The 24,323-nt window shown below is 52.5% G+C and overlaps 1 protein-coding gene across 3 annotated transcripts in view; it reads left to right on the forward strand.

Moving 5' to 3' along the window:
* The first annotated feature begins 358 nt into the window (after positions 1-358).
* SCARF2 (scavenger receptor class F member 2) overlaps positions 359-24,323 on the forward strand; it is a 96,043-nt gene continuing 72,078 nt past the window's right edge. Inside the window, exons 1-3 of one of the 3 annotated variants that reach the window (XM_050923708.1) lie at positions 359-498; positions 19,561-19,619; positions 23,534-23,635. In XM_050923708.1, the coding sequence (XP_050779665.1) occupies positions 359-498; positions 19,561-19,619; positions 23,534-23,635 (301 nt within the window). Of the gene's footprint in view, positions 499-19,560; positions 19,620-20,543; positions 20,625-23,533; positions 23,636-24,323 lie in introns of those variants that run through there. The other 2 variants (XM_050923710.1, XM_050923709.1) reach the window with 2 other exon arrangements.

Consider the following 24,323-nt stretch of genomic DNA (forward strand, 5'->3'; position numbering starts at 1 on the left):
GAGCCCTAGGGGGAGAAGGGCTCGGACGGGGACGGGGCCGTGGCGGGACGAGGAGCCGCAGCCCTGCCGGGCACAGGGCGGGGAGGCCCCGGGGCGGGCAGGAGGCGGCGGCTCCGCGTCCCCCAGAGCCTGGCCCGGGATCAGGGGAACCAATGTGGAATTTCCTGGCTGGCCGGGCGCCCTCCTGCTGCTGCCGAGAGGGGCGCGGAGGAGGCGGCGGCGGGGCAGCTCCGCGCTCGCACTGCAGCTTCCGGCCGGGACCCCGCAGGCAGCCGCCGCTGGGGAGCCAGGGTGGCCGCGCTCGGGCCGGAGAGCGGAGCGCGCTGCCCCGCACGGGACCCGAGCGGAGGAGACGCCGATGGAGGCGCCCAGGGGCCCGGCCGCCCGGCTCCGGGGGCTGCCTCGGCCCGGGCGGGCTGGAGCGCTGCTGCTGCTGCTGAGCTGGGGAGCTGCCCAGGAGCTGCGTCCCGGCGGGAGGAACGTGTGCGGAGCCACCGGGTAGGAGCAGCCGCTGTCCCGCCGCGGGAACCCGGAGAGAGCCGCCTCTGCCTGCTGGAGCGGGGCCCTGCCCTGCCTCCCCCCCGAGGGGGGCAGCTGGGGGCGAGGGTCCCGCTAGCCCTGAGATCCCCCTCCCCCGAGGGGGGCAGCTGGGAGCGAGGGTCCCGCTAGCCCTGAGATCCCCCTCCCCCGAGAGGGGCTGCTGGGAGCGAGGGTCCCGCTAGCCCTGAGATCCCCCTCCCCCGAGAGGGGCTGCTGGGGGCGAGGGTCCCGCTAGCCCTGAGATCCCCCTCCCCCGGGAGGGGCTGCTGGGGGCCAGGGTCCCGCTGGTCCTGAGATTCCCCTCCCCCGAGAGGGGCTGCTGGGGGCGAGGGTCCCGCTAGCCCTGAGATTCCCCCCCCTCCCCCGAGAGGGGCTGCTGGGGGCGAGGGTCCCGCTGACCCTGAGATTCTCCCCCACCCCAGAGGCGCTGCTGGGGGCGAGGGTCCCGCTGGTCCTGAGATTCCCCGCCCCCCCAGAGGCGCTGCTGGGGGCGAGGGTCCCGCTGGCCCTGGCCTGGCCCCCCGCGGATTGGGGCTGCTGGGGAGTCCGGGAGGAGGTGGGGTGCCCGTTCCAGGGGGTGGGTTACTGGCCGCTGGGGATCAGTGGCCCCTCCGGAGGAGGCTTTGGGTGGCTGGGTCCCGCCTGTGGCTGCGGAGACTGGGCAGGCTCTAGCTAACGATCCCCGGCCGGCCGGCCTGGCTCCGACCCGCAGGCACCTGGCTTGGCAGGCTCGGGGTGCTCCTACATCTGTGCACAGCTGCCCTCGGCACCACCTGGGTCCGCGGGGGGGGTCACCTGAGTCGCCCCCGCTGCCACACTCGGGCTGGCCGAGCCTGTAACTTTAGTCGCACGTTTCTCGGCATCCCTGCGTGGAGTTTGCCAGCTCAGAGCTCCGCATGCCTTTGGCTCCCCCCCCCCCTTCCAGCGAGCGCCGCTTTCGGGAGGATTAACCCCATCCTGGGCTACGGTTCTCGGGATGCTGCAGCGCCCGCTTCCCCCGGCCAAGCCCGAACCCCGCCAGCAACCGTGTGCGGCTCGGCCCAGCCCGCGGAGCGCCCGGGGCTGGCAGTTCTGGGGAGAGTCCATACAACCCCGCGGTTCCGAGGGAGAAACGCAGCCCAGGCGTAACCTAAAACCCAGTGGAAAGGAGGCTCCATCTGCTTTAGATTTATACTCTTGCAAACAAACCCTCCTAGACAAGAGACTTTCCAATTCTGTGGAATTTCTGCACCCCCCCCCCCCTTCCAATGGAAGCATCTGGTTTGTTGGGTTTTTTTGCAGGACAAAGTCCCTTTTGTGTGGTACTGCAGGGCGGTGGGGTCTGACACCACGGGTCTGGGGTGGGGGGCTAGTCAGGGGCTGGGGTGTCTCATGAGGCGCTAGGGCCCATGTCTGGGGGAAGGAGAGCAATTGTGTGGGGGTAAAAAAGGGCACCAGAGCTGGTGAGGAGCCCGCCCTGCCCTCTGCTGACCGTGAGCACACAGTACGTGGCGATTGGCGACTCCTGGCGCGGAGAAGACAGTCTCCTCTCTGGGGTCACTGGCCCACTCTTGGGCAGGGGCTGGAGGAGGGGCGTTCGGGGTTAGATCGCCCATGGGCTGGAGCAGTAGAGAATTCAGGAGACTTTAATTTTGGTTTGAAATGGCCTGACTCTCCTAGTCACTAGATGAGCTGTGGTGGAGCCCACGGAGGGCTGGTATGCCGAGGGTTGGCGCTGTTTCCCCTTCTTGTCTTGCCAGAGTGTCTGACTCCTCTTGCAAGGCCCAGGAACTCAAGGGAGTTGCTAGAGTCCCTGCCTCGCTCTCCAAACAGCTGCTTAGAGGCCACCACTTCCTCCCATTTGATTGTATCCCTGACGCTGCAGATTGTTTTCACAAGCCCAACTGCTCCACAGCGCTGGGTTTGAAGCAGGAGCTCATTTTCAGCGTGCGGCTGGAGTGGGAGGAGGGAAGGGGGTCAGAAGAGCTGCCAACAAAACTGACATTCAAGCAGCAGGTTGGTTTGTGGCGCAGGAGCCGAGACCTGCTCTTTGCGGGAAGGAAAAGCCCCTCTCTTTTCTAGCCCCTAGCCTGTGCTGGGAGTGGGCTGCTGCCTGGGGACAGAGCATAGATTCACCTTTTGTGTCACGGCCTGTGAGGTCAAGTGAGTCCACAAGCTACTCCAGGAACAACATGCACCTTTCATGGGCTCTCGAGGGGCTTGGATAATGGGCTCATTGAGCAAATCTTCCCAGCTCTAGTGCCCTCGCCTCAAATTACAGGCTGTGTTTTCTAGTGAGACAGTTTATGAACCAGAACAGGCTTCAGACCCCAGCCACGTGCTCTCTTCGGAGTTGGCCTTCTTGCTGCAGGGGGACTAGAGGGTTTCACATTTGCTATTTAGGGAGGGGAACCCTCCAATTTTCTGAAAAAAATACCGAGTATCCCCCCCACACCTTCCTTCAGCCGCCTTCATTCCAAAAATGGAACAAAAGCCAGCGGAGAGACCACGTCCAGGCTGGCTCCCCACCACCCCTGGTGTTTTCCAGATGCACTTAAAAGGAGGGACTTGCCTGGATCCTGCTTCCAGGTGCAGCAATAGCCATATTGTTGCAAAGAACCAGTGCTTGGGAAGTGGAAACAAAATCCCTGCTCCAGGGCAGGCCAGAACTGAGGGAGCCCTGCCTGTCACCTCCCCACTCTCTGTAGGGAGGCCACATCTCACCTGGTGCCCTTGCTACCAAAGTAAACTACATTCCACATGATGCCTTGAACTTGACCCTTCCCCACCTTAGTGCCTTATTCTGGTTCTGCCTGGCAGGCAAGGTGGATGGGTAGCTGTCTCATTTCCTGGTCTCTGCAGTGGGGATAACTCGTGGAAGCTCTTCTGAGCAAGACCTGTTTATTGCAGAGCCTGTGAAGTGCCTGGTGCCAGGGGCCACAATCTCAGCTGGAGTTTCCAGAACCTAATAGAAATAATCAATACAGGAGGCAGGTTGGGTGGGAGCATGGGGAAGGGGGCAGCACCCTGAGAAAGGGACACTAGTAAATAGTCATTCTCCCCTACCCACCTCTGTAATGAATCCCAGTATCCGATCTGAAAGATAGGAGAGTTGATGGGGACAGGGTAGAGGGAAAAAGGTGGCTCCTCTTCTTCCAGTCCAACTTTCCAGCCTACCCCCGCCCCCCAATGTTCTGTCTTGATCGCCCACTAACCCTCTGCCCTGCATACCCAGTACCAGTGCCCTGCTCCCATACCCAGCCATCCCCCCACTCTGCTGCTGTCCCCTCACCTAGTCTGCCTGAGAGGGACCTGATCTGTATATTTTTTAAATCTACTCATCCTAATGTCAGTGGCACTTAGGAACCCCAGAGAAGGAGGCATACATTTCATGGGAGCTTCCCACCCCTATGCACTGTGGTGGTTACCAGTGGAGTTCCTCCAGGATTGGTCTGGGTACCCATTTTATTCAGTGTTTTAGTAATGATATTGGCACCAAAAAAAAGGATTGTGACAGTGAAATTTGCTAACGATACAAAGTTAGGCATTGTCAATACAGAGGAGGATGGGCAGGTTCTCCAGGAACATCTGGATGACCTTGAAGTCTGGAGTGACAGAAATGGAATGAAATTCAATAATACAAAGTGCAAGGTCATCCACTTAGGGTCTAATACAAATATCTGCTACCAGCTGGGGGCTCATCATTTGGAAGTGACAGAGGAGGAGAGAGACCTGGGTGTGTGGATCAATTACAGGATGACTCTGAGCTACCAATGTGATGCAGCAATGAAAAAAGCAAATGCGACGTAGGTTGTATCAGACAAGGCATTTCAAGCAGAGATATTGAAGTATTAATGCCATTGTCCGAGGCGCTGCCAAGACCTCACCTGGAACACTTTGTACACTTCCGGTCGTCGGTGTTCCATTCCACATTAGGTGTGTGCACCACGAGCACAGTCCCGGAAATTTTTCCCTTGGTGGTACCCGTCAGGCTGACTCTAGCACCCCCTAGTGCCGCACGCTCATGCGCCGGTATAAGGGGTCTGGCTGACTCCACATCCTCTCAGTTCCTTCTTATAACCCATGACTGTCGCTGGAACTGTTCTTGTTTTGACTGTACTTGGTGGTCTCTGTTTTACTTCATTTTCTCTGTTTTCGTTCTATCCCAGTCGTTTATTTCTCGCTTGGACTATTGTTAGTTTGTTATACATAGTTAGTTGGTGCTTCTTGCTGTTAGCGAAGTTTCATCTGTCCCCAGTACCTCATGAGGCATGCCTCAGCCTTTGGGCTTCAAGCCTTGAGCCTTCTGCGTCAAGGCCAGGCCTGTGGGTGACCCACTCTCCAGTTGCCTATAGTGCTTGGGTGAGACTCATATCGGGGATCACTGTTAGATCTGCTGTTCGTTCAAGCAGTGTATAAAGAAGTGTGTAATGGAGGCCAGGTTGAAGTTCCTCCTGATGGAGGTGATGCTCTGACCCTCTTTGGAGCCGAGTCGGTTGGACTCAACACTGAGTCCCTCCGCGTCAGTGTGGAGTGCTCTTCCCACTGTGAGAGACTCTCAGCACTGTTCCCCTTCACTGGTGCCGGAAAAAAACAGAAGAAGCAGCTGGCCAAGAGGTGGTGTTCCCAAACTCGAAGGAAGGCCAGGCACAGGGAGTGCAGTGGAGTCTGGCCACTCCTCCGCGGGCAGTACCATTGATTCCGTTCTGTATGTAGGCTTCGTTGAGCCTGATCCCCATCATCAGCACCGGAGGGACAGTGCAGCACCAGTGTAATCACGGTACTGTGCCCCCTGGAGGCCTTTAGTGCAGCCAGAGAGGTGCTGGTGCTTCCGGTACCGCTGTTGCTAGCAGCACAAGAGCCATTGCTGGCAATGCCGGTGGGCAGAAGGGAAAATGTGTCCCGTGGTCTCAAACCTCGAGCTGGAAGTGGAGGTAGTCAGAGTCCTCCCACAGCTTGGTCAATGTATTGACCATGGAGGCCCCCTCTAAGGTGGCTCTACCTCTCAATGAGGCCATCATGGGAGCTGTTAAAGCTTTGTGGCAAACCCCATCCTCCCTGCCTCCCACTCAAAGAGGGCCAAAAAGAAGTACTTTGTTCCCGCCCAGGGGTATGAGTACTTGTATTCCCCTCCAGACCAGGGCTGTAAAGAGCAACCCCCTTCCCAAGGTGAAGGACTCAAAGAAACTAGGCCTCTTTGGTAGACAGTTTTATTCTACACGGTCCTACCGTGCTGTATCTCCAACCAGCTGGCGTTGCCAGGAAGGTACGATTTCACGGTCTGGGGCTTTGTCAGAATTCAAGGACTCGCTTCCCCAAGAGTCCAGGCAGGACTTCTCCGCTCCAGTGGAGGAGAGGAAGTCTGTAGCCAGGGCTTTCTTGCAAGCCACCCTGGATGCAGCAGACTTGGTGGCTAGACTCAGGGCCTCTGCAGTGGTCATGCGCAGGTGCTCTTGGTTTCAGTGCTCAGGCTTGCTGTTGGAGGTCCAGCCATCCCTTCATGATCTCCTGTTTGAAGGTGTTTCGCTCTTCTCAGAGCAAACAAATGCAAAGCTCAATGGCCTGAAGGACTCCAGAGCCAGCCTCAAGTCCCTGGGTCTCTATGCTCTGGCGCCTTTGAGGAAGCACTTCAAGCCCCAGCACTCCACCCATTTCTTGGCTCTACCACCCCATCAGGACCTGCAAAAGAAACAGAGCAGGGATTTTAGACGCAAGCAACTGGCCCCTTCTGCCTCAGCGTCCCTACCCAGCCCGCCCAGATACTGAGGGGCAGCTAAGCAGAACTTTTGACAGGACGCCCAAGGGCATTATACCAATTGCTGTGTCACCGGATTCTGTCTCTCTGCTGTTTTCGGACCGCCTGTCCCACTTCAGCTCGGCATGGTCTCATATCACCACAGACCACTGGGTGCTGAGCACTGTGGAAAGGGGTTATACACTCCAGTGTATTTCCACTGCTCCCCTCCATCCTCTCTCCCCATCCTTCTTCAGGGACTCATCTCATGAACAACTGCTAGCCCAGGAAGTGCCAGCCCTCCTCTGAGTGGAAGCCATGGAGAAGGTTCCCCAGGACTTAAGAGGGAAGGGGTTTTACTACTGCTATTTCCTAATTCCAAAGGCCAAGGGTGCTCTCCAACCCATTTTAGACCTACAATGCCTCAACAGCTACCTCAAAAAGCTGAAATTCCACGTAGTCTCCCTGGCCTCCATCTTTCCCTCCCTGCATCCAGGGGACTGCTATGCTGCCCTCGATTAGAGAGATGCTTATTTCCACATCTCACTTTTCTAAGCCCGCAGAGGGTTTCTCAGGTTTGCTGTAGACCATACTCGCTACCAATTTGTGGTTCTCCCGTTCAGCCTGTTGGCAGCCCCATGGGTTTTTACAAAATGTATGGAGGTAGTGGTGGCCTTCCTGAGAAGATGAGAGGTCCAAGTCTACCCTGACCTTGATGACTGGCTGGTCAAAGGCCGGTCAGAGGCCCAGGCGGAGGCTAATATCTACCTCATACAGCCAACCTTTCAAGCACTGGGCCTGCTTATAAACGAACAGAACTCTGCCTTGGCCCCTGTGCAGAGGATAGAGTTTATTGGAGTGGTGCTTGATTCCTCCCAGGCCAGGGCCTTCCTCCCAAAAACCCGCTTCCAGACAATGGCATCATCGACAGAGCAGGTCAAGGCCCACCCGGTCACAATGGCCTGGTTTTGCCTCAGATTGTTAAGTCACTTGGCCGCGTGCACATATTAGTGCAGTACGTCTCAGACCCCTTCAAGTTTGCTTGGCCTCAGCATACTCACCAAGCCACCACCACTTGGACTCGGTGCTCACTGCACCTGCTACGGTCCTTGCCTCCCTTGACTGGTGGAGGGATCCTCTGTACCTCTTAGGCATCCCCTTCTCCAGGCCTCAGCCCTCATTATCCTGAGTCTTGGATGTGTCAGAACTAGGAAGGGGGGCTCATCTGGGGCCTGTCAGGTGTTCTTACCCCACATGGCGAACAAGAACGTGCTAATGCTCACAGACAACATGGCAGCCATGTTCGGCCTCAACAGGCAAGGAGGCGCTCGCTCTTCCTCCCTGTCAGGAAGCTATCAACTTGTGGAGGTTTTGCATAAAGCACTTTATCCACCTCAAAGCTTTTCACCATCCGGGAGCCCAGAACGAGCTGGCAGATCACCTCAGCGGGTCTTTCTTCAGTCACCACGAGTGGTCTCTGAACCCCAATGTATTAACGGTCATTTTCCAGTGATTAGGGACTCCCCGCACAGACTTGTTTGTGACCAAACAGAACAGGAAATGTCACCAATTTTGCTCCTGCAAGGCCACAGCCCGGGTGTGCTCACAGATGTTTTCCTGGTCCCTGGGACACAGCACCTTTTCTACGCCTTCCCTCTCGTTCCTCTCGTGTACAAGGCCCTGCTGAAGATCAAGCGGGACAGAGCACAGGTCATTCTCATAGCCCCAGCCTGGCTGCACCAGCACTGGTTCGCCACACTTCTAGGTCTTTCACTAGCGACTCCGATGCTGCTCCTTCTCCTCCTGGACCTGATCTCCCAGGACCATGGTCAGATACTCCACTCAAACTTCAGTGCCCTCCACCTGACAGCTTGGGAGCTCCAGGATTAAATCTCAAGGAGCTGGCTTGTTCCAAGCAAGTCCGCCAGGTGCTGCTACCTAGCAGGAACCCTTCTGTCAGAGCTACATACTCATAGACTTTAAGGTCAGAAGGGACCATTATGATCATCTAATCTGACCTCCTGCACAATGCAGGCCACAGAATCTCACCCACCAACTCCTGTAACAAACCCCTAACCTATGTCCGAGTTAGTGAAGTCCTCAAATGGTGGTTTAAAGACCTCAAGGTGCAGAGAATCCTCCAGCAAGTGACCAATGTCCCATGCTGCAGAGGAAGGCGAAAAACCTCCAGGGCCTCTGCCAATCTGCCCCGGAGGAAAATTCCTTCCTGACCCCAAATATGGCGATCAGTTAAACCCTGAGCATGTGGGCAAGACTCACCAGCCAGCACCCAGGAAAGAATTCTCTGTAGTAACTCAGATCCTACCCCATCTAACATCCCATCATAGACCACTGGGCATACTTACCTGCTAATAATCAAACTGAAGCATTTTTCCATTTGGTCTTCCCAGCAAGGTCTCTCACCCGCCCGGCTGTCACTGCAGACCGTTCTGGAGTATTTGTTCCATCTGAAATAGCCAGGGCTGGCAATCTCATCAGTTAAAATACCCTTGGCCATGCTCCATGGATGGCTGATCATTTTTTTCGCATTAGATGTCCATTCGTTTTATCAAGGGCCTAAAAAGACTATACCCTCAGATTCAGGAGCCCATTCCCCCATGGACCTAAACCTGGTCTTGTCAAAACTCACAGGCCCCAATTTGAGCCACTGGCAACATGCCTCTTGTCTTACCTTTCTTGGAAGGTGTCCTTTCTGGTGGCTATTGCTTCAGCCAGGCAAGTCTCAGCGATCTGGGCCCTTACATCAGAACCCCTGTACACAGTCTTCTTTAAGGGCAAGGTACAGCTCCGCCCTCACCCCACATTCCTCCCAGGGTGGTTTCACAGTTTCACAATAATCAGGCTGTTTTCCAGCCAGTTTTGTTCCCAAAATTGCACACGAGGAGGGAGGAGCAATGTCTCCACACACCAGATGTTAGATGCGCCCTGGCTTTCTATATTCAGAGGACAAGACCGTTCCGCAAATCCATGCAGCTCTTTGTGGTGGTAGCAGACAGGATGAGAAGCCTATTTCAGCTCAAGAGGATTCATCCTGGATCACATCGTGCATCTGCATATGCTACAAGCAGGCATGTGTCCAGCCACTGACTATACTGACGTCCCATTCTATGAGAGCACAAGCTTCCTCAGCAGTGTTCCTGGTCCAGATCTCAATCCAGGACATCTGCAGAGGAGCAGCTTGGTCGTCGGTACGTACATTTTCTTCCCACTACGCCACCACCCAGCAAGCTAGAGATGACACCGAGTTTGGTCGAGGCGTGTTGCAATCAGCACGTCCATGAACTCCAATTCCAGCTCCTATGACGCTGCTTGGGAGTCACCTAATGTGGAATGGACATGAGCAAGCACTTCAAGAAGAAAAAATGGTTACTAACCTTTCCGTAACTGTTGTTCTTCAAGATGTGCTGTGCATGTCCATTCCAAGAGCCACTGTCCTTCCCCTCTGTCGGAGTTGGCTGGCAAGAGGGGAACTGAGAGGATGTGGGTTCGGCCAGACCCCTTATACTGGCCCATGAGTACGCAGTACCAGAAGGCGCTAGACCTGACCCGATGGGTACCACCGAGGGAAAAATTTCCGGCGTCCATGCTTGCGGCGCATGCACACCTAACATGGAATGGACATGTGCAACACATCTCGGAGAACAGCAGTTATACAAAAGTTAGCAGACGTCTTTTCTAACTGAAACAGATGCAGAGAAGAGCTATAGGTCTGGACGGGGGAATGGAGGAGCTGTTTTTTGAGAGGAGATGGGAAGAGCCTGACTAGTTTAATTCACCAAAAGAAGGCTCAGAGGGGGGCTGATTACTCTCTTTATAAATATGTCAGGGGGATAAACACCAGAAAGAGAGAAGAGCTATTGAAGCTAGAGGACAGTGTTGGCACAAGAACAAATGGGGATAAACCGGCCAGGGACAAATTCAGGCTGGAAATTAGAAGAAGGTTTCTCCCCATCAGAGGGGTGGGGTTCTGGAACAGCTCCAACAGAAGTTGTAGGGCAAACAACTTACTTGGTTTTAAGAGGGAGCTGGACATATTTATGAGTGAGATTGTATGATGAGTTGCTTATGATGGTGGGGGTCAGGACTCAGCAGCCCTGGGGCTCGCTTCCAGTATATGTCTTACGTTTCTAAAGCTCATGCTTCAGGGTTTCAGCCAGCGACCAGCAGAGGTCAGGAAGGGATTCTGCCCCCCCCCCCCATGTATTCTGTGTGGTTTTTTAAATCTATTTCCTCTGAAGCATCAGGGATGTCCATGGCTGGAGAAGGGACATAGGATGAGAAGGGCCAGGGCTCTGAGGTGGTACTAAACATTCTCTTTCAGGTGCTTGGCTGGCTGGTCCTTGCTCGGGATCTAAGTGATCTGCATCTATGGGTTGGGCAGGAATTTCTCCCCAGATCTGATTAGCCTTGGGGTGAAGGGTGTCACTTGCTAGGATTGTCTCAATCATTTCCCTGCCATTGTAGGGACCTCAGCACTGGTGCACCTCAGTCCCCCCGTTCAGTGCCTGTGGCACACTCCAGTCTGCTTTCCTGTGGGCTGAGATACTTTGATCTCATTTCAGTTGTTGGGTTAGTGTGCGGGTGCTGGGTGGGGCTGGTGGCCCATGCTATACAGGAGGTCAGACTGGAAGATGTGGCGGGCCCTTCTGGCCTTTAACTTTGTGGCTCTGAGGCTATGCACATGACATGATAAAGCAGGGCCTCACCTGGTCAGAAGATGCCATGCTGTCGTGCTGTACAGTGCGTAGGCCTGGCCTACACTACACAGTTAGGTCGACGTAAGCTGCCTCGCGTCGACCGACTTATGTCAGTGTGTGCTACAGCCTTGTCCCGCCGATATCAGTGCTCTGCTACACCATCATCAGAACTCCGCCTCTGCAAGGGACACAGAGCTTAGGTTGGTCTAGTCCTTACATGGGCTGTTGGCTGTCTTTCAGCTCCATGCTGGCTGCTACCCAAGGACTCCCTGTTCTGGGAGCTGAGAAGCCCAGGTACCCCCTCTTCCCCGGCTGGGCAGTCAAGAAGCTGGGAGCCCAGAAGGGCAGCTGGGCTCCCGGTGGGGAGCTGAGAGCCCCTCTGCCCTCCCCCCGCTCCTCTTCAGTCAGTGGAAGCTCTCCCGGTGAGGACGTGCCCTGCTGACAGAAGGAGGGTAGTGTGGACATGCCCTAACATAGGTCAACTTAGGGCTGTAGTGTAGACCTGCCCCAGGCCTCTACATTCCCGTCACTTGTTACTCTTTGGTGTTTAGCAGAGGTCCTGTCCACGTCTGCTTGTTAGAGTCCCATAGCGTCTCTATCAGCTGTACCGCGGGAGCGGCTGCATGAGCATGTGCTCTGTGAACCCAGAGTTCCTTCCCTATGTCCGGAAGTTGCTTATTGAGATCTTGGATATTATGATGCCTTGTTGTTTTCTTTTTCTGAAAAGGAGAATAATGTTGTTTGTAACCCCCCTCTGCCTTTTCCTCAGAGACGGGGTATTAACCCTGGCCTGTCCAAATTCCACCGGGACTGGAGTAGTCACATTCTGCATCCCTAAATTCTCTCTGCAGTTTTAACTAGGCAGTTCTCCCCAAACTTCTGAATTCCCTGCCTCCTCTCTTGTGTTGCATTGCAGTGCACTATGTGCAAGGCCACGTTCCCCCCCAGAGGCGGCTGCGTTTCAGTGGTGGGTGAGCGATCCCTGGCTAAAGTATATAGTTTGTATATTGCTTTACGTTAATGAGGTAGCAGGCACCACATAACTATAAAATGTTCCTTCATCTGCTCCTCAGGATTAGAGCTTCTCCAATCACTGGGGTTTTCTGGAGTATTGTCTTTGAAGTGGGTGATTCTACTGTGGTAGGAGCAAGCTCTAGTTTTGTACTAGCCTTAGAGTCCAATTTTCATTATAACAAAACTAGATGAATTTTGGGGAAATGCAGCAAATAATTGGGAGCGGGGAGGGTGGTGGAAATTAATCCCAAACCTCAAATCCTCCATGGGAGGGAGACAGCTGGAGTGACTGTGTGCAGCAAGTTAAACACCATCGAGGGGGTATTGTTTTCCAAATAGAAGGGGGAATAATGAGAAGAAATGGGATGGAAGAGTAAATTTAGTCTGACTCTCAGGATAATCCACTTCTCAGACTGGGGCAGTGCCTGCCTGGGGTCGTGATGGGGATCCGGTCATTTGGAATATTGAAAAGTGGACTGATCACAATGCTAATATGTCCAACAGGGAGCACTCTTGCACTAGCCAAGTGGGGTGACCTATATGATTGAGCCCCTACACAACCTGGTTTGGCAATCCAAGTTATAGAAAACTTTTCACCTTCTCTTCTGCACACACTCCCATGAGACTCCTGCATTCTCCTCACTGCCAGGAGTAACCTCCTGGTTATGGCTACATCTGCTTCCCTATAGTAGTGGAGGGTCAAATTTGTCCACATCAGTTAGCCTTACTTCAGGACCAGGAAAACGGGCTCAAATGATAACTTAAAGTAGAATTACAAAACATCTGCATGACCATGATACAACAAGGATTAATCTGAACAGTTTCTGCAAAGGAAAATCCTGCCTCACTAATCTATTAGGGTAATAGATTTGCAAAAATGATGGCGTTACTTAGGGCCTTGAGTGACCCAGGAACTTAGGTGCAGCATGACAGTGCCTAACTTTTAGGTACCTAGAAAATCACATCACAGGAGCACACTATGATTCACAAAGCCTGATCTCCTGTACAATGAATGGGGGGAGAGAGGTGCCTTAGGCCTATACTGCACTAGAAGCACTACAGCTATGTAGCACGTGTCCAGAAATGGATGATAAACATGATCAGAGGCTGGGAGAGACTTCTGTATGAAAGGAGAGTGAAAAACAACTACCCTGCTGCAAGCAGAGACTGTTTGATCCTGAAAAGGAGGAAGAGCCAGAAACCCCATGAAGTCCACTCGATTCTTCACTGTTGCTATTTATTTTTAGATTCTACAGTGATGGGTGGCAGGGTAGAACCCTAAGGGAGTGACAGAAGTGATTGTGACTGCTTAGTTAGAAAGGAGATGAATAAGAGGGCTCATATTAGAGGTAAATGAGATAATGAAAGACCTTGAAATAGCAAATCCAGACAAAGGCATGTCTAGTGAAATTGAAAGGCAACAAATTTAACACTGATAACTAAACACTCTCTTACACAGTGCATTATTGGCCATTGGAACTCACCACTACATGATACTGCTAAGGCTGAGAGCTGAGCAGGAATCAAAAGCAGATTAACATTAATATTGGTAGTGCAACATCCATCAAGTTCCCCTATGGCCAGTATTGTCCACTAGGGGTTTATTGCCCTTTCCTCTAAAGCAGCTGGTACTGGCATCTGTCAGAGACAGGCCACTGGGCTAGACGGGACACTGTCTGCCCCTGTCTGGCAATGTCTGTGTTCCTGTGTGTCTACTTCTGCCACTGTCCTGCCCATCCCACAATTAACTCCTCCAGCAGCAATGGAGGCTTGAGAACGTGCCTCGGATTCTGCTGCACATGGTGCTTCGACAATTGGAGCAGGAGTGAAGCTGACACAGGTCACATCAGATTCCTGCTGCTGCTGTGGAGATGCTGGCACCAGGGAGTCGAATCTGATAAGTAAAGTCCATGCAACTTTAATGATGAGCTATAGAGAACTGATGTTAGGCTGGAGCTGGCTTATTCTTCACTACCTGTGAGTGTAAACTGCTACAGATCCAGCCCAGAAGGGGCCTTTGAGCTGAATTAAAACAAGCTGTCCAGGGTCTGACGTTTTGGTGTGAGCTGGAGAAATTCCTCTGCTGGCCATAAGGGATGCAGCGTTTCCTGGAGCTCGCTCCAGGCCCTGCACTGGTGTGCTGTGTGTGTGAGGACGACAGAGGGTCTGGTGGTTTAGTTGCTGCATTTGAAAGAGACAGTCTTAGAACTGATTTGATATTTTCATCTCAAAATGTTTTAACTGAAAAAAAAAACCTGGAAACAGATTTTGTTTGTTTGTTTTGGTAAAAATGTTCCATTTCTGGTAACGTTTGGGGGTTTTGGAAGCTGAAAATATTTTGTTTTGTGTTTCTGTTGAAAAAAATGAAAAATTATTCATGGAGAACTTAGAAAAAAAAGCATTTAAAAGTATTTCCTGTGAGAAAAATTTTCAGACCAGCTCTAGAGAGGCTCCTGGTGCCATTAGAGACTGTGCTTCTTCCCACCTCCAAACTAGGGGGAAGAGGGGAGACACTTCTCAGCTGGCTGTAAATCATCACAGCAACATACTTCTGTTCTGCATTTGGGAGCTTCTCTCTGACACTTAAGGTCTGACCTTCCCCTCAGCTGCATGCAGCTGTGCATGAAAAAAGTGCTGCATCCAACATGGAGGAACTCTATATTAGACCTTGTCTTGATGGATAAAGAGGAACTGATCACAACTAAAAATTAATGGTAGCTTAGCTATAAGTGATAATGACTTGAGCACATTTTTAATGTGCAAACAGAATAAAGTCTAGATCAATGATGTATATACTTGGGCTTTAAAAGAGCCAATTTCACAAAGCTGAAAACAATTATAAGCCAGATCAGATGAGAGGAAGAATTTAATCAAAAAAACATGAATGATGTTTGGGAATTGTTTAAGATCACTTTACTAGATGCCCAAGAGCCACACTCGAGGAAGAAGGCCATATTAGTTAAAAAATGGCCTGATTAGGAGGGGAGGTGCTAGGCAAGTGTGTGTGTGTGTGTGTGTGTGTGTGTGTGTGTGTGTGTGTGTGTGTGTGTGTGTGTGTGTGTGTGTGTGTGTGTGTGTAAACAAATGGAAGAATGGAAAAGTTGAGAATAGTGAATAAACATCAGAAGTTTTTTGTGACTTTAGATCAGAAACTTGAATTGTAGAAAATTGATAAGGGAGGCAAATGGACACACAGAGAAATTACGGCCAACAGAGTTAAGGACAATAAGAAGGAATTTTTAAAGTATATTAGGAATAAAAAGAATCCTGAAATGATATTGGTCCATTACTAGATGGAAATGGCAGAATCATCAATTAAAAGCAGAAGTGTCCATTAAATATTTCTGTTCTGTATTTGGGGAAAAAACAGATGATGTAATCCTACCATAAGATAACACTCTGTTCCACAAATGTCTCAGGAGTATGTTAAACAGCAGCTACTAAAATTAAACTTTTCAGATCAGTAGGTCCAGTTAACTTGCATCCAAGAGTTTTAAAACAGCTGGCTGAGGAGCTCACTCAACCGTTAACGTTGATTTTCACTAAGTCTGGAAGCACCAGAGAAGTTCCAGAAGACTGGAAGAAAGCTCAGTTGTGCCATTGTTTAAAATGGTCATAGGATGACCCAAGTATTATAGGCCTGTTGGTCTGATGTTGATAAGATAATGGAGGGGCTGTTGCAGGACTCAATTAATAAAGATTTCAAGGAGGGTAATATAATTATTGCCAATCAACATGAGTTTATGGAAAATATATCTTGTCACTATCTTGGTATCTCTTTTTAACGAGATTACAAGTTTGGTTGATAAAGGTAATAGTGTTGACTTAATATACTTAGACTTCTGTAAGACATTTGACTTGGTACCACATGACATTTTGATTAAAAAAACTAGAAAGATATAAAATGAGCATAGCACACATTAAATTGATTAAAATCAGGCTAATTGACAGGTCTCAAAATGTAATTGTAAATGGGGAATCATCATCGGATAGGTCTGTTTCTAGTGGGGTCCCGCAGCAATCGGTTCTTGGCCCTATGCTATTTAACTTTTTTTATGAGTGTCCTGGAAGAAGACAACATAATTACTGATGAAGTTTGCAAATGACACAACATTTGGGGTAAAAAATGAAGAGGACAGGTCACTGATACAGAGTGGTCTGGGTCACTTCCTAAGCTAGGTGCAAGGAAACAATATGCCTACATGTAACTGTATACATCTAGGAACTAAGACTGTAGGCTGTACTTACAGGATTGGGGACTCTATCCTGCGAAGCAGTGACTCTGAAAAAGATTTGGGGCTCGTGGCAGATAATCAGCTGAACATGAGCTCCCAGTGTGATGCTGTGACCAAAAGGGCTAATGTAATACCGGGATGCACAAGCAAGGAAATCTCCAATATGAGTGAAGAGGTTATTTTGCCACTGTGTTTGGCACTGATGCAACCACTGCTGGAATCCTGTGTTCAGTTCTGGTGTCCACAGTTTAAGAAGGAGGCTGAAAAAATTGCAGAGAGTTTAGAGGAGAGTCATGGGAATGATTAAAGGATTAGAAAACCTGCCTTATGGTGACAGACTCAAGGAGCTCAATCTGTTTAGCTTAACAAAGAGAAGGTTAAGGGGTGATTTGATCACCATCTATAAGTACCTACATGGGGAACGGATATTTAATAATGGGTTCTTCTACCTAGCAGAGCAAGGTATAACACGAGCCAATATCAGGAAGCTAAAACGAAACAAATTCAGCCTGGAAAGAAAGTTTACATTTTTAACAGAGAGAGTAATCAGCCACTGGAAAAATTCACCAAGGGTCGTGGTAGAGTCTCCGTCACTGACAATCTCCAACTGTCTCTCTTTCACACACAAACACGCACAGGGAATGAGAGCTATGACAATGCTGTCAAATATGTGTGACAGGAGATGTCTCGCACATGGTCCGCAGAACAGAACTTTGCCTGAGAGAGCAACCGATGAGCAACTGCCCTGTGAGTCTCAGAAGGGGAACCTCCGGCTGCTCCAGTCTAGCGCTTAGAAGAGCAGCTGAGCTGCTTTGAAATGGCCTGACTCCAGGAAGCTGAGCTAGGACCATTGCAGAAGCTGCTTGTTCAGCTTCTAGATGCCAAGTTTGGAGAGGGAGGAAACGGCCGACTGGAATGGGGAAGTTCTGGGAGACAAGGGCCAGGCAGAATGGCTGGCTGGCTCAGCTGCTCCCTTCTAGCTGCTCGCAGTTCCCACTTGTACATAGGCTTGAAGCAGTGAGAGTTCAACGTTCCTGGGGCAGTTTCTGTAACAGCAAGTGGGAACTGCAAGTGACGTTTGGGCCACAGCAGGAGCTGAGTTTAGTCCAGTCTCATCTCGGTAACGAAGGCCTGGCTCGCTGTCTGATGGTCTAACAGAAAATGACTGACCCCTCTCGCTAGGTATAGACTCAGAGGGCATGTCTACATTGCAGTAAAACACCCACGGCTGGCACAGGTCAGCTGACTTGGGCTTGCAGGGCTTGGCCTGTGGGGCTATCAAATTGCAGTGAACACAGTTGGTTCAGGCTGGATCCCAGACTCTGAGACCCTGCAAGGTGGGGAGGGTCTCAGAGCCTGGGCTCCAGCCCGAGCCCCAACCTCAATACTGCAAAGTTATAGTTCCGCAGCCCAAGCGCCGTGAGCCCAAGTCAGCTGCAGGTGTGTTACTATAGTGTAGACATACCCAGAGTGCTCTCGCCACTGCAGCTGGTCTCTGCCATGACTCTAGCTTCAGACCTGTGTAACAGACCCTCTCCCCTCCCTGCTGGCTGACTGGAGCTGGTCAAGAAGTTGAAGGATTCTATGGATCTGGGTGAGGTGAAGGCGTTTGGGCTCCGTGTGTTCCACCAAGCTCCAATTTTTCATTATTGTGCAACTTTTTGTAGAAAAAATGTATTTCGTTTTCAAAAGGGGGATGCTGAAAATGAGATGTTTTTGTTTAGAAAGCATGTGACCGAGTTAGCCAATCAAAACAGGCCATGCAGAAAAATGGGAAGCCTCCCCCCCTCCTCCCCATTTCATTAGGCCAGGCATCAGGTGGCGTTTCTTCTGAAGAATCAGAGGGGGAGCCGTGTTAGTCTGGATCGGTAAAAGCAGCAAAGAGTCTTGTAGCACCTTGTAGACTAACAGACGTATTGGAGCATGAGCTTTCGTGCATGCATCGGATGAAGTGGGTATTCACCCACGAAAGCTCATGCTCTGTTAGTCTATAAGGTGCCACAGGACTCTTTGTTTCTTCTGAAGTTTCCATTGAACAGTTTTCAAAATGGAGATTTTTTTGAAGAAATGAAACCATCATGGTAACTCCATTTGCAAATGGGAAATGTGGATGACAAACTTTTCCTGTCAAGACGGTGGCCCCTCTGTTGCTGGTATCCTCTCCAGCTGCTCCTGCTTCTTCCCCCAACCTAGCATCACTTCAGGCATGTCTGGATTGGCCCTTTACTCACACGCCAGCAGACCCCGTCTCATGTAGACACATGGTGGTTTGTTCCTCTGCACCAGCTGGGGCAGATGAGACTGAGATATGGCTGTGAGTGGTGGTGGCATACTGAAAGCATCATCCCTTGCTTATCCTCCGACCAGCCTCATACAATACATCTACACTGCAAAGAAAAACTCTGTGGAGCAAGTCACAGAGCCCAGGCCAACTGACTCGAGGGAGGGTGTGGAAGCTCTTTTGCTGGAGATTTCGAAAGGAGACTGGCGCCATCTGTCTTGTATGGTTTAGACCCAACAAATCCTGCATCTTGGTAGGATGTTAGACTAGATGACCTTTGTGGTCCCTTCAGGGCTGCCCGGGGGGGGGGGGCAAGTGGGGCAATTTGCCCTGGGCCCTGCAGGGGCCCCCACGGGAATATAGTATTCTATAATATTGCAACTTTTTTTTTATGGAAGGGGCCCCCAAAATTGCTTTGCCCCAGGCCCCCTGAATCCTCTGGGCAGCCCTGGGTCCCTGTGGTTCTATGATGCGGGTTCGCTGGGATTGTGCTGTGGGGCTAAAATTAGCAGTGCAGCCATTCCCGCTTGGGCTGGAGCCTGGGGTCTGAAACCTGGGGAGAGTCTCGGAGCCTGGGCCCCAGCTCAAGCAGGAATGTGTCCACACTGATCTTTTTAGCCCCATAAGGTGAGCTCACGTCAGTTGACTCAGGCTCTGAGACTCCCTGCAGCTGCATTCTTTTGTTTGGTTTGCATTGTAGCCGTCAGCACCCTGCATTGGACAACCCTCGAGGAGAAGGAGATTTGCCCCAAAGTATTCTCCAAGGGGTGGGGGGAGCAGAGCAGACCATGAGTGAGTGCCCCAGCCCCTGTGTCGGCCAGGACTTGCAGCCGCTGGCTGCAGATATTTGCCTTCCTCTCCAACAGGCCTGCCTGCTGGGTATAGTGGAGGCCTGGGCCTTCCTGACTCACTTCAAGCCCTTGGGGTGGGGTGGCTATCTCAGAGCTGTGGCCCATCATGCAGAAGAGCGAACTCTCTCCAGAGGAAGTGGAAGCCTTTGGCAGAGGGACCGAGGCACATGAGAATTGTAACCGGACCTTTGTGTTTTCCTTTGTGCAGCTTCTCTGGGTCTGTGTGCTGCCCAGGATGGCGACAACAAGGAGACGAGTGTTTGATAGGTAAGCAGCAGCATCCCTTCTTTAGACACTGCTTCTTCCTCCTTCCTCAGAGCCACCTGTCCTCCCATCCCTGAAGGGTGTTCTCAGCCCCCTTGTATCTGAGCGTGGCTCCCTCAGAGCCTGCCTTGCTCAGAGCTCTGTGTCCAGGGGTTTCCTCTGGGAGGGTCCCACCTTTCCTTCCTTGATCAGAACTAGCCCTAGGGGCAAGAAAGGGACCAGCAGCGAAACAGTGGATGTCTGCAGGACACCAAGAGCACCCAGGGCAGTGGGCATATCCCAAAACTCCTGTTCACTTGGTAAAGTGGCATTGCAGCCGATGGATTGGAGCTGGGCTCCCCTCAGACAGCTAGTCACAGCTGACGTCCCTTCCCAGCATGGTGCCAGCTGACTCCGGGAGACAGCAAAGTGCAGATGTCAGTTCCACAAGCAGTGTCTGGCTTCTTCTGTGAGAGGTGGGTCCGAGCACTAGTCCCTGCCCGTCCACCCAGATTTGGGGTCTCCTCGCTCTTACTGCTGACAGCTGTTCAGCCGAGCCAAGAGAGCCATGTGCGCTCAGGGGAAGAAGCCCACAGCAGTTTGTCCTGCATGAATCATTTTGAAGTGTTCCTCATTTTGGGCCCTTGTCACACACCAGGTTCCTCATTTGGGCCTTGGCAGGAGAATGAAACTCAGCTTCTGGGCTGGCCATTTATGCTCTGTGCAGCCCTTGGGAACAGCCCTTTCTGCCCCTCAGATTCCTCCCACAGCTCTGTATCGGCCTGTGTTTGGATAGTCATGGGAGTAGATTGATGGGTTTCAGAGTGTACTGCCCAGCCCCCGTGGAGAGATGATGTAGCTCCCTGAGAGGCCTCATTTCTGAGGGAGGGAAGAGGAAGAGAAGTGAAGGAGGGGGTACCGAGATACGGGGCTGGAAAGAAAAGAGAGGCCCCATGTGTGGAACATGAAGTGCTTCAGTGAACGTTGCTACAGCTCCAGTGCCTGACGTTCGGCCTGAGCATGTCTGCAGTGAGTGGAAGAAGCAAGTAATGGGAATTTGGGGCTCTGTTGTGGACACTCACTGAAGTCCCCTGTGGAAAGCAAGGCCGTAACCTAAGGCACGTCCTAGATATGGCAGGATAATAGTGGGTATTCCACGACGCGCTCTTCGTTTCTGCCAGGAGAGCTCTAGCCAGGGCTGCTCCAGGGTCGGGTCATCGGAAGGTACTGTTACAATCAATCGGCTATTGTCTGTGGTTCAAAGCTTCCCTGGGGGCTGATGCTCGGCTTTCAGCGTCTCAGTCTAGAGGGCTTTGTCGAGTTCAGTTCTGCAAGAGTGAGTGTGTGGGGATTGAGAGTTCTTGGAATCTGCATTCCCAGAGCGCGGCTGTGAAACTTTGGGAGGCTATTTTTGGATTCCTGTAAAACTTCCCGCAGTTCCAGCTGGCCCCAGTATCCCTGACTTCCTGTTGTGTGGTATTGCTCTGCGCTGCTCAGCTGCTGCGTTGTTAGTGCTGGAGGAAAGGCTTCCTGCCTATGTGTGTTCTGTGCACAGCCTCGCTCGAATGCAACATCCAGGCTGAGCATGTATCACATGACTCCAGGGAATTCAGAGGTTACGGTTCCTGCAGGAAAATTAAGAGAGCCCCTTTGCATCTCCTGCATATACGGAGGTAACAATATAACAAACCAATATCTCGAGGTTTGCATTTAATGCTAATTGTGATACTTTGTTTCGTGACTTTTACTGACACTCTCAAAATGCTTCATGAGGTGGGGGACTCATTAACTTCTTAGTGTCTCCATCTGGAAGCCTCTTTCAAGGTCTCACAGCAGTCGGAGTCAATCAGGAAGGCAATCCAGCCCTAGGCCTGTTCTCACCACTAGTCTGGTTTATCTAATCTAGCTTTCTCTTTGAGGGCTTTCAATGTCATCACCACAGCATCTGGGAGTTTCCCAGGTAAGATGGACTGTATAGAGTCCTCTGCTCTTCTCCCTTCCCTGGGTGAGGAGGCTCTGCTGGTGACTGACAACACTTCACCTACAGCTCTCGTGGGCTGCGGCTGGGGCTTGTGCGCTGTGTTGTGCATAGCTGTTGGTCATGGGTGCAGATGTGGTTGCTGAGGTAGCTGGAACCTGGCTTTACAGGCTGTGGACTGGGAACCAGTGGAAGGAACTGAGCCCAAGGGAGAAGTGCTCACAGCAGCCTGGCCCACTGACGGGCTGCTACCCTGTGTTCAGGCTGCAGCGCTTGCATTTCGCCCATACTCAGCCCAATGCACAGTGTGCGACAGTAATGCAGCCTGGAGGTGACCACTGCAGGGATCGATGCAGCCCGGTTCCCATGCAGGAGGAAGGGCGGAGGTGCCTAGCGAAGACTCACCCAGACTAGAGAGCACCATGGAGTCATGCTGCCCCTTTCTGAGTGTGGGTCAGCTGCTCCGGGGCCAGTGAGGTTCTACCCCTGTGGGTGGAACACTGCAGGGATGCTGGTCAGGGCAGGCAGAGCTCCAGCCAGGCCACCTTGGGAGAACAGGAGCCAGGCACAGCATCGAGCACTGGACAGGATACCTGTGCTTTCCCCAGCCGGAGCTCTCCTCAGCCTCGGGCTAGCCCCGGGCAGCGCCATTGCCTCCTTGTTGGGCGCCCCTCCACGCACTGCTGCTGGCTGCCAGGACGGAGGAGGAGCAGAAGGGTCAGAGCCCGCGCTGGCAGGGAGTTGTCTCCAGTAGAGGACATGGAGAGCCTTTTGCTAACCCTTGCTGGCTTTGCTGGACCCAGGTGGCTGAGGAGAGGTATCTGACCCACACTCTGCCTCCTGTGTCATGCCCCAGCCAAATCTGTGTGGTGTGCTGTTGCCGGGGCAACCAAAGCTCCATGAGATGTGATACCTCCTGGAGGTCAGCACCTGTGACAAAGGAGACAGGCACCCTTCCCCTCCTCGCCCTGCGATGCTCCGGGGGGTGCCAACCTGGCCGAGTCAGCTGGCACTGTGCTGCCAGGCACTGTCTTAGCTGTGTCTGCCAGAGGCTGCCTGGCATTCCCAGGGCCTGGAGGCTGGCATCCCCTCACCTCCTGAAGATGGCCGGCTGATGCCTCTTTTGATGACTGTGTTCATTTAGGTTTGTAACAGGATTGGCCCTTTCTACCTGTAGCTGCCATGTTCCATCCAGAGTTTTGCAGGTGACTTCCATCCTTCCCTCTTGCAGCACCCTTGGCCTGTCGCTCGCCCAGACGCAGGGCAGGGCCTCCCTGTCAGCTAGGCCTCTCCCCCTCCACTTCCCAGGCAGAGCTCCTGCTAGATCCCAGAGTGTCATGGCACCTGCTTTTGCCAGCTAAGCCCTCGCTGCAGGGTTTAGTGTGGCACCCAGAGTCCTGTGAGACTGCCGTTGCCCGACTCCAGGGCAAGAAGAGGCTAAGGGGGAGCAGCCCCCTTCTCTTAGACCAGCACCACACCGAGGGTGACCAGACAGCAAGTATGAACAATCGGGACAGCGTGTGGGGGGGGGTCATAAATGCCTATATAAGAAAAAGCCCCAAATATCGGGACTGTCCCTATAAAATTGGGACATCTGGTCACCCTGACCACCCCAGACTGGATTCTTGCCTTCTCCCACCCTGGTGTCCTTGATCTTCCACCCAAAGCACCTTATCAGGTGGCCAGAAGGCAGCAGTCCGCAGAGCACTGAGGCACCAGTTGCTGTTCTGCCACTGCCTCCTGGCTCCATCCAGGATCCCATCTCCACCTGGGGACTTGCCCTGGTGCCACTGGCTTCCTAAGGGGAGCTGGGGAGGAGAGTGGTGGTGCTGCCTAGTGCCGACTCTCCCAAACTGCCGGAGGACTTCCTCCCTTCCCTTCTCTAGCGGAGAGTGCCAAGCCCCGGCTTTGCCTTTCCCTGCCCCGTCACTGTATCACGTCTCTCCCTGTCTCTTGGCAGCCGTGTGCGAGGGGAATTTCACCTGCAAGGAGAACGAGCTGTGCGTGAGACCCAGCGAGTGCCGCTGCCGCCATGGATACTTTGGGGCCAACTGTGACACCAGTGAGTATCGGGCGTCTGTTGGAGCTGGCCTCAGCAGCTCTTACCTCGGTCCTGGCACCATCCCGTAGCTGAGTGACACAGCCCTGCCGAGCTCGGGTTGGTGCATACGCAGTAAAGTCAGTGAGTGCCAAAGCTCTGCTTCTGCAGTATTGATGATAAAAGCAGCCAGGGAGCGCAGGGTTAACTCATCCCGCTGCACACGCCCTCTAAGAGTTTGATGTGGTATTGGCCCCTTGGCATGTTGTGCTCTTTCCTTTAGAAATTGCACTTGGGATAGATGCCCGCTGCCCCCTTTGCTTGGGACCTGCCCAGGCTTGGGCATTACAGGCTGCTGTTAGGGAGTCTCTGCTGCAAATTGTTCTCTTTGCTCCTTGCCTGGAAGCTGACATGTTCTAGCTGGATTGCATCTTCTAAAGAGAAGCATGGAGCAGGGTCCTACGAGGGCCACGCTGGTGTGTGGGTGACAACATGCTGCTCCAGCTGCTTGCTTATACATGTTTCACTGAGTTACAAGCACAAGGCTGGAGCCCTCCAGGGAGTCAGTTTGGGTCCAAGTGCCCAGGAGTGATCACCCCTACAAACCCATCCCAGGAGTTGTGGGCGTAAGGGGTGGCAGGGCTAGAAGTAGCAGTTGGACAAAACTTTCCCCTTTCAAAATCCTTGTTCCCGCTCCGGTGGGGCCGCTTCC

This window comes from Gopherus flavomarginatus, chromosome 15 (assembly GCF_025201925.1).
Source record: "Gopherus flavomarginatus isolate rGopFla2 chromosome 15, rGopFla2.mat.asm, whole genome shotgun sequence".
NCBI lineage: Eukaryota > Metazoa > Chordata > Testudines > Testudinidae > Gopherus > Gopherus flavomarginatus.